This window comes from Rosa rugosa, chromosome 5 (assembly GCF_958449725.1).
Source record: "Rosa rugosa chromosome 5, drRosRugo1.1, whole genome shotgun sequence".
Taxonomy (NCBI): Eukaryota; Viridiplantae; Streptophyta; class Magnoliopsida; order Rosales; family Rosaceae; genus Rosa; species Rosa rugosa.
This window is the reverse complement of record NC_084824.1, coordinates 48,662,522-48,672,694: the sequence shown is the minus strand read 5'-3', so window position 1 is coordinate 48,672,694 and position 10,173 is coordinate 48,662,522. Positions and strand designations below refer to the sequence as shown.

The following is a 10,173-nucleotide window of genomic DNA, read 5'->3' as shown; positions in this document are numbered from 1 at the left end:
ACAAATCTAATCAAACAAAAATCGACATCAATCCTTATTCAAAAAAAAAAAAAAAAATCAACATCAATCCTTAAGGTTAGAGACCCATACGAGCAGATGGATGATGGTGTATCCATTCAGATTTCAGAGGACGCATACAACCCAGATATAAATTCTTCATCTTCTATCCAAAAACAAAAACTTGTTGTGATTTATTAACAGCACTATTGTTTTTGACGAAACGAAAAGAAATTGGATTGAATATTTAACCAGCAGATCTCGTAGCCCATGATAAAATTCAAGCAAAGTAATGGCTGCAAAGTTTCTTTCATACTGATTATGGATGAATACATATATATATGCCTTTGTAGTTTGTAACGGCAATCTTAACGACAGAAGTTTGAAGCGTTTGGTTGATTGCTTATTTGTATTTAGTTGTTCATGTGTTTAAATTTTAGTGGACGGTCAAACCACACAGACTTGCCATGTGGTTTGACAGTACTACAAAAAAATTTCTCCATCAACACGGAAAAAAAAACAAGAAGAAGAAGAGAACAAAGAACCCATCCATTTGATGCAATTTAATAATGATTTTCAAAATTCCTCATTGGCTCATTATTACCATTATCGTGGACGTGCTGACTCTAAAACAGCTTTATAAGATAAATATCTGAGCAAACCAGTGTGCTACAGTTGGCCCCTTCCAGAAGAAGATCAATCAAATTGATCCAAGGAGAATATCAAGGCAATGTACCTGATAGATCGGAGTTGTGAATAGCAGTTGCATAACAAGGCAGCAAGTTTGGATCAAACGAGGAGTCACAGCTCAACCCCAACAGGGTCAACCTGCCTCTTACTGATCTTCTGCAGTTGTAAGTCTGAGAATCTTGTATGGCTAGTAACTTTTTGGGATACAAAGAGGAGGAAAACCACATCGAAATGAGGTTAACTTCTATGAATCTATTATTGTTTCTTTTGATTGACTTCATCGTAATTTATAGGCCAATGCCGCCCATAATTCAACCCATCTAGAGCATCTCCACTTCTTCTCCCATATGTTCTTTGGGTGATATATATGTTATGGTAAATAAGTCTTAATTGAGGACGAGCTCTCTCTATTTTCGTCATTTTTCCCCCCATACAAACTTGAGGACAGATTTGAAGAGGAGTGGAGATTTGCTCTAATTAAAAACTTTAATTCTTCTAAAGGCAAGAAGGTATTTGAATTGAACTATCACTATCCTTAATTTTAACTTAAAAGAGATAGCATAAGTTCCTTTTGTTAGTATATCAGCTAGCTCCAATTTGTTTCTTGATTCCCTTTCTGATTTTTTTTTTTCTTTTCCTTTATCAGCTCTCACCCAGATCACACTGTTAAAAAAGCTAACGCGCCAGCCGGAAAAGTAAATGCAACAAAGAAGAAATGGGAAACAATGCTTCTTTCAGTTTCATTTTGGAATAACATATCTGTGCTTGCATGTATGATTGCAGTCTCAATGGATCCTTTGTTCTTTTACATTACATTCCTTGATCATGATAAAAAGTGCCTCGGAATGGACAAAAGGCTGAGGACCGCAGTCCTCATTACGCGATCACTCACAGATTTCTCGTTCCTATTTCATAGCGTATATGAAATTCGTGAAGCTGTGAAAGCAGTGGACTTTGTGTCACAGAGAGGCAACTCAAAACTCTTCAACTGGTTTGGACACGCTAAGGCAATAGCTAAGAAGTTGTCATGGAGCTCTTTCCTAACTGACATTTTCGCTATTATTCCAATTCCACACGTATGTAACAGAAATTAAACATTATATATATATATATATATATATATATATATATATATATATATATATATATATATATTTTGGTGCGGTAATTAATGGAGGATTTCTAACTCTTGTTTATTTTTTCCACGCAGGTGCTAATATTAGCACTGTTTTATGCTCCCAATTTTGGATTTTCAAAGAACAAAATGAATCTGGATTACATGCTTCTGGTGCAATATGTTCCAAGGATGTGCCGGATCTTCATCTCGTCTAGGCTGTTTAGAAAAAATAGTAGCGTGTGGCTCAAAGTTGCATTCTATTTTTTTATGTACATTCTCTCAAGTCATGTAAGTTAAAATTTATATACACAAAGTGTGGTGACCCGAGAGGGGGTCCCACAGCGCCGCGACTCCGAGCCAATGAGGAATCGACATGTCACGAATGGCATCTCGATAGCTCATCAACCCGAAACCGCAAGGCCTTTTGAGTTTAGGTTGTTGGTTTACAAAACACTTTCTTGGACAAATCATTCTAGCAACCTAACAACACATTTTCAAAAGCGGAATTCGAAATGGGCTAAGAGTTTTGGGCTTGCGATCGGAGTCCAATTTGGAAAATAAAACACATCTCTAAGTAACGACAAGTATGGGAGACGCGCCCCAGGGTTACGGGCCTCCCGGAATTTTTGTAAACGAGTAGGAAATAAATAAAAAGTAAATAAACAAGCTACTACAAAATCCGATTAAGGACCAAAACCTTCTTTTGATAAAACTAAAGAGAAATGCGCCAAGCCGTGCCATGTGCCTCCCCTGTACGCTTCCCGACCACATGCTCGAAACCTGCACACTATAGTAGGGGTGAGCTTTCGTCCTCGCATGCCCAATAGGGGCCGACCCAACCATGCTAGGTTTGAAAAATAATATACTTGAAAATATTTACTACATAATATTGTGCACGTTTATCGAAAAATGCTTTAAGAAAAGTGGCAACCACAAACATTTGTTTTCTTTCATAAAACATGTGCAGTATGCTTCACACACTTGGAGCTCCGAGATACTTACCTGCCGGCTAAAGTAAAATAAATCCGTGACCGACCTGGTTCGTCCTGAGTACGAGAACCGGCCAACTACTCTGTAGTACTTCCGACTACAAGTAGCGAAAGTGTCCATTTCCTGGCCCTGAGTCTCCTATGACTGGTTCACTGTCTATACTCACTTTTTTTCTCGACAAACATAGGAGCACGACCCCCTCCGGAGGTTCACGGTTATCGACACCGTGGGATCCCTAGGAATCTACGCGTCTAGGTCCCATTCACTTTCAGGTCACAAGTACACACATACAAGGGTACAGTATCTCAACATGCAAGTCTAGCCTCGGTTTTCACAATTTGCAATTATCAGTTCTGAAAACACATGTATCACGAGGCATCGACTAATGAACAACCAAAACGTACTTGCAGGCAACATAATATTATACTAGAGCATTCCACATATAACGAAAAGCCTCTAACAAGGAAGGGACAGCTCACCCTACCTGGATATGGAGTGCTCGTCCACATTCGGGTTCGTTTTCGACTTTCGATCATTTGTCCAAATCCAAGTGCACACGCTCGAATCCTTTGACAAAAACTAAATCCGATAAGTACTCAATTCATAACTCATTTTCTTAATTTTTTTATGAGTTACCAATTTAACTTGAATCGATATTTAATGGTAACCATTCCCGAACAATTCACTTAACGTAGTAAACTCATTCGGGAGATGGTGATCACACTTCTTTACATGTTAAAATTTCGGTCAACCATTTTGACCTCAATTTATTTAGCTTCTAAACCTTAAGCAATTAAATAATAATTACCATTCCCGAATGATTTCACCTTTCAAACTCCTTTCGGGATATGGTGATTATACTTATTCTCTTAATATATTCCAAGTCAACCGGTTTGACCTTTCTTACTTAATCGTTAAATAATAGCAAATAAATAGTAATTACCATTCCCGAATGATTTCATTCTTACGATAACTTCGGGATATGGAAACACTAGAATACTCCGATTTTTAACCTTATTTCATGAACATTAATCCAATATCCTAATTTGGCTCAAACAAATAAAATCCGCCATTTTCATTACCCAACTCCACTCAACATTTTCTTTCACAACAACGATTTAACTTGCAATTTATAACTTCTTTAAAGAGCTCACTGATTTAGTCATTCACCTTATAACAATGACATTTTCAACATAACTGATCACTCAAATACCATAACCAAATCTATATCACGCATTCTCAATAAAACCATATTTCACATACTTCGTAAAACCATAGCTTCGATCAGTACAATCAGTTCGTGTCCAAACAGATCCAAAAATACAGTCCCTTACCATTCTTCTTTTCCAGACTAGCAGTCGATTTAACATGGCTGTACTTCACCACCATCAACCATTCGAACCTTTAGCAGAAAAACAATACAATCAACATTCAATATCCGACTAATTTCGCAACCAAGACAGAGTTCGGGAATCCTTACCAATCTCCAATATTAGTTGGGCTGAACCAACAGTTTCTCCCTCCTCCAAAATCTCCAAAATGCAGATTCCACAATCCTCACAGGTTTCAAATTAAGGAATAGAGTTAGGGTTTTCAATCTAGATCAAACCAGAAGCCCATACTAACAAGAAGGGATAAAAATCCAGCTTACCAGACGAAGGGGAGTAAGCTGGTAGCCCTCACGGTGGCGCTGGGTGGCTCACACGCTGTCGCCGGCGCGTGTAACGCGTGTGGTGGCTGGTCAGAGTCAGAAGTTGGGACTAAGGGATTAAGGCGATTCGTGCAACCCTAAGCTTTTTCGAGGTGGTGGCTTCGTTCAATCGTGGTCGGAGGTGGTATCCCTGGTTTTGCAGAAGTCCAGATCGCCGGCGAGGGTGCGTACGGTGTTCTCCAGCTTCGGGTCAGCGACGAGGCTTTGGGGTGATGCTTAACAGCCTACCCCGAGCTCGTAGGTGGCGGCGGTGTGTTGGAATGATGGCCGGAAATCGACGAGGCTCGAGGAACAGTGGCATCGCGGTCATGGGTCGGCGAGTGTAGAGGCTGCCGGCGATGCATGTTGGTGCTGAGGCTCGGGCTTGGGTCGGATTTGGATGTAGGTTCGATTGGTGGTGGCAGTGACGTGAGGTGGTGGCCGGAAATGGTGGTTTTCGGCACCGGCAGTGGGAAGACGAGAAAGAGAGAGGTCGGGGAGAGAGAGAGCAACGCGGCTGGGAGAGGAGAGAGGAGAGTTGTGAGGTCTCTAGGGTTTTCTAACCCTTTTACTCTTAGTTCGTGTGAAAAGTCCATCATACCCTCGCGTCAAATTACCAATTTATCCTAGCTGTTTGCTTTAAGGTTTTTGGGCTCGTAACTTCTATTTTATTCGTTTTTCGTCTGAAACTTCCTAAGTTATTTCTCGACTTCGTCCGAGGCCCAAAACTCGATTTCGTTAAAATTAAAAATTCAAATCTTCACTACAACTCAATTCGCCTTCCTTTCAAATTTGCTTCGACGATCTTTTGCTTCAATGAACTTTAGTAACCTTCTAGGCCCAAAATGAAGAACTCTGGCCCAAACTTAAATCGTAAGGCCCAAATCGAAGTCTTGACACCGAATTGATCTCCAGGGTCAATTTCTTCACTTAAATCACCTGGCGAAAAATCTTATTGGCGAAGAAATTACCTTCAAAAATTAAACAAAATTTTCAGGGGCTCACACAAAGTTTCTCATCTTTCTTTTTTGCATGTTCATTTTCTTGGCTAGCTGTCTTCTATTGTATCAATAACTAACTCTTTGTTAATTTTAGGTAATTGGAGCATTTTGGTACTTCAGTTCTATTCAAATCCAAGCAGTATGTTGGCACTTGGCCCTCAGAGGAAGAGACGTCACCTTCCAATGTGATGGCCCTCCTCTATCTGTAAGGAATCGGGAGATCATAAAAACAATGTGCAAAGCGACGAAGGGGGAATTTGATTATGGATCATTTCTAGACACAATCAAAGCCGACCAGAGACCTAAAACATTGCGCCAAAAGTTATTTTACTTTGTGTGGTGGGGACTTAAAAATCTGAGGTAAAGCCAATTGGATTTATTTTTTTTCAATGATAACAGAAAACTTGAAGAAGATTATGTATCCCACATATTTTTATTTCCATCTGTTAAATTTATTGCAGTAACTATGGTACAAACATCGGTACAAGTAAATACATATGGGATAATTGCTTTGCAATTCTTGTTTCTGGTATTGGCTTGGTACTATTTGCTCTTCTTATTGGACATATGCAGGTTGGTAACGACTTTCCCTATCTTTCATTGGTAACTTAATTTTTAAGATTAAGAAGCAGGTCACGGTTAAATTTTAAGGTAATTTAAGCTTAATTCTTTGCCATAATGTCGATCAATCAACAGGAAAGTATGCAGTCCTCGGAGGAGAAGAAAGTGGCAACTGAGAAGGTTCAAATGAAAGAGCAAGAACTACAAGAATGGATGGATAAAAATGGTCTACCTGAAAAGTTGGGCAAAGACGCTACGAAGTTGAGGATAGAGGTCATGACAAAGATTACAGAAAACTTGAAAGACGACAAAAATGCTGAAGTACAAAACCTGTTCTCTCTTATTCCCTGGAATACCGTAAAAGATCTCAAACTGTCTGTCTGCATGAGTATGCTAAAGAAAGTATGTTCCTCGACTGCCCTTCAGCTAGGAGTTTCTAACAATTAAATTCTGTACGTTCTTCCATATTGATCAATATTTATTGGTGAATGCTGCAATATAAAGTTCTAACAAAGCCACTATGTGTATGTGTCTAGGTACGAAGGCTCAAAAATATGGATGAAAGAGAATTGAGACTGATCTGCCAGTATCTCAAGCCAGTGACCTACACTGAGAAAACAATTGCTTTTCGAATGGGAGAACCACTTGATAGCATGCTCTTTATCATGGAAGGTATTATGTTGATCTACCCGACTAGTACTACTAATACTACTACAGCTGATCATCAAGTTGGAAGAGCAAATATACGTTCCCCATCAACAATCCGCGGCTCCCTTGAGAGCGGTGATGTTTATGGAGATGAACTTCTGAGTTGGGCATCACCACCCGACATGTCCGATATCTCTTATACAGACCTTCCTATCTTGACCGAAAATGTAAAATGTCTCTCAGAAGTAGAAGGCTTTATTCTCACTGCCAAGGACTTGAAATATGTAGTCTCCATGTACAAGTTACAGGGGAATTACAATAGTTCTAGCCATCTGGTGGAGGAGGTGGAACGCTCTATCTCAAGAGAGGAACATCGATCAATGATTTGTCGTGAGCACATTAATCCTACTCCGTGGCCAGGCACAGATCAAGGTGGGGATGAGGAAACAGGTATTCAAGAATCAAATAACTGAAATGTCCCATATTGTGAGATTGGTTCAAGTGTACCTGCTTTGTAGTAATCTAACATTGTATGTTGTGTGTGAGATTTTCTTGAGTGCAAGTGCTTTGTAGGAACTGATTAGTGCACTAGTAGAATTAGTGTCTAGTCATTTTGTAACAAAAGTTCCTTTCAATTGTTCAACTAACGTGGCATTTATGAATGGGTTAAAATGTAAAATTTAGGCAAAATGATGATGCAACAATTTTTCTGGACATGAAATCAAAATCCATAGAAAAAGGCACAACAACAAAAAGAGTGCAAGGGAAACACCGTTAAAAAGAAAACATCGGTCTTGGACTGGGTTAGTAGCTTTTGATATTACAGTCAATAGATTGCGAGCTTATAATCAGTAATTTTTTTATTTGGGTCCAATAATTTATTAACTGTTTAAGGATAACAGAAATCGAGAGAGAATTGAGTCGTGTTTTCATTGATAATAGGGGCCTCTTTATATAGAGGATTACAAGTAGAGAATTAGAGTTGTACAAGGAAACATAATCGTACATTGATTGGATCTCTACGAAGATATCTCCAAGAATATCTCTAATATTAACCCTATTACAACTAGAGCAAGTAACCTAGAGTTTCGGCCAGACATATATTTTGGATTTACTTGAACACTCCCCCTTGTGTCGCCCAAATGTGGTGTTCCTCTCGTAGCCTCGTCAAAAACCTTGCCGAGTAACAAAAACCCAGTGGGACAAAAATAACCTCGGGTCGAAGGAGAAAAAGAGTACAACACACCCTTCACGTTTCGAGACCATACATGTAGACATCTCCCCCTGATGTCTGCATCTCCCCCTGATGACTACGGTCATGGGAGTTCGGATAACTTTCGCAAACGATGCTGCCAACATGTTTCTTGAAGGTGGGAATTAGGCAGTGACTTAATGAACAAGTCTGTCATACTGTCCTCAGATCGAACCTAGTTCTCTTTGATCTTGAGGAGAGCCTGTTGTTGCTGCTTATGCTTGGAGTTGTCGCCTTTGATGTAGCCTTGCTCCATTTGTTCAATGCAAGCTGCATTATCCTCATAAATGCTCGTAGGCTCATCTGTGGTAGGCTTCAAACCACAATTGCTTCGAACATGTGTAATTATGGATCCAATCCATATACATTCACGAACTGCTTCATGAAGAGCAATAATCTCTGTATGATTCGAACATATAGCGACTAGGGTCTGTTTTGTAGACCTCCAAGATATCGCGGTCTTACCCATGGTGAACACTTAAGCAGTTTGGGAATGAACTCTGTGTGGGTCAAAGAGATACTCAGGCTAGTGTTGGCGGCGTTTCTGGTGTGTGATGGGTCTTAAATCCATCATTTCTCTGTAGGGATAGAACAAGCCCATATCAATCGTACATCTCAAGTATCGAAAGATATATTTTACATCAATCAATGGCATCGCTTTGGCGCAAAGCTATATCTAGCTAACAAGTTCATGGCAAATGAGATGTCCGATCTTGTGCATTGAGCTAACTACAATAATGCGCCTATTATACTTCAGTAAGGCACTTCTGTCTCTAGCATATCTTCGTTATCATCCCTTGGACGAAGAGGATCCTTTTCAAGATCAAGACTACGGACGATCATGGGGGTGCTTGAAGGCTTGACCTTGTCAAAATTCCTAAGCATCTATCAACACGATGCTCAAATTCCACACCGAGACATAATCGTGTTCTCCCAATCATTCATCTCAAAGTTGGATTTCAAGTGTTCAACGGTTTCCCTTAACTCTTTAAGGGCTTCTAATGAAGATCATGTCCAACATGAACCGCGATAGAATCCGAAACTTGTTATAGAAACGCGTGGGCATATCCCTTCCTAATCAAGTAGTCACTTTAGTGAGCGTTTCAACCTTATTGCCAACGCAGTCCGTGGTCTAGAGCCACTCGACTTGGGTGAATGAGGTTCACCATGAACCTTCATGTATATTCCGTATCTAGATCCCCCATAGAGATACGTAGTGACCACATTCGTAAGCTGTATGTTCAGTTATTCAGAAACTACCAAACTGACAGGGTAGTGGAGTGCAATGACATCCATTATGAGAGAATATGTCTCATCATAGTCGATTCCAAGGAGGAGTTTTGTGAGAAGCTTTGCGCCATAAGGCGAGATTACCATCTCCTTTTCTCATCACGCTTTCTAACAAAGACTCATTAGTCAATAGGTTTTATGCTAGGAAGTGTTAGCATCAGTGGCTCGAAAAACCTTTCTCTTCGTTAGAAAATGCAGCTTAACATGGATCGCATTTTCCCATTTAGGCTAAATTTCTCTACGTTGGCATTCATTCATCAACTGAGCGTGGTTCGATATCATCGGACACAACAAACTCATGCGCAACGAAATGCGCGACTACATTATCAATTATGATGGAGTTTTTATCCCACGTCTCATGTACACTAGTGTAATTTTCATAGAGCTATATATTCTCAGAAATAGGTTCTAACGTTGAGGCATCCCCCAACGATAACCATAATTCAGAAGATTCTCATGAGACGGATTTTAAGTGTCGACGATCCAAGGATTGATTTGTGCCAAAGTATCCTTCAAACTCACGGGCCTCCCACACATCCTAGTTGGGGTCATGGCCTGTAATGCCAGAGTGCCACTCTCTATGGCGTTGGCGCCATGCCTACCTCTGTGTAGGGTGGTGCTTACGTCCTCTCGTAGGGACTTCCATCTTTGCAGCCATGTTTGCAGCAGATTTGTGTGATCCTGTCACTTAAACGGGGATCAAGATTAGACATAGTGGGGACAGACCACGACAATTCCTGTCGTTTCTGTTGAACATTCGTGCTCTTATCTGCCCCTAATGACAGGAAGACTGTCTCATCAAAGTGACAATCCACAAGACATGCGATAAAGAGATGACCTAGCAAAGATATTAAGTGGCGGACGATTGTTGGAGTCTCATATCCAACATAGTTGCCCATTCGTCTGTAAGGACCCATCGTAGTGCGCTGTGGTAGTG

General features: G+C 40.2%; 1 protein-coding gene across 2 annotated transcripts; it reads left to right on the top strand.

Moving 5' to 3' along the window:
* The first annotated feature begins 467 nt into the window (after positions 1-467).
* On the top strand, positions 468-7,372 carry LOC133710847 (cyclic nucleotide-gated ion channel 1-like). 2 transcript variants are annotated; one of them, XM_062136986.1, is made up of 7 exons: positions 468-851; positions 1,334-1,763; positions 1,898-2,092; positions 5,580-5,845; positions 5,947-6,058; positions 6,182-6,448; positions 6,583-7,372. In XM_062136986.1, exons 2-7 carry the CDS (start codon positions 1,413-1,415, stop codon positions 7,165-7,167), a joined length of 1,776 nt encoding a protein of 591 aa, XP_061992970.1. In that variant the 5' UTR covers positions 468-851; positions 1,334-1,412; the 3' UTR covers positions 7,168-7,372. The 2 variants fall into 2 exon arrangements, with proteins under 2 accessions (XP_061992970.1, XP_061992969.1); XM_062136985.1 differs by having other exon boundaries at positions 468-923.
* Positions 7,373-10,173: the final 2,801 nt, after the last annotated feature.

What these genes read in the sequence shown, in the direction of transcription:
- LOC133710847 (XM_062136985.1), top strand. Translation starts at nt 871, where the DNA reads ATGGCTAGTAACTTTTTGGGATACAAAGAGGAGGAAAACCACATCGAA. An exon ending in CTATTATTCCAATTCCACAC is followed by an intron (nt 1,764 to 1,897) that starts GTATGTAACAGA and finishes TTTTCCACGCAG; the next exon opens with GTGCTAATATTAGCACTGTT. An exon ending in GCATGAGTATGCTAAAGAAA is followed by an intron (nt 6,449 to 6,582) that starts GTATGTTCCTCG and finishes GTATGTGTCTAG; the next exon opens with GTACGAAGGCTCAAAAATAT.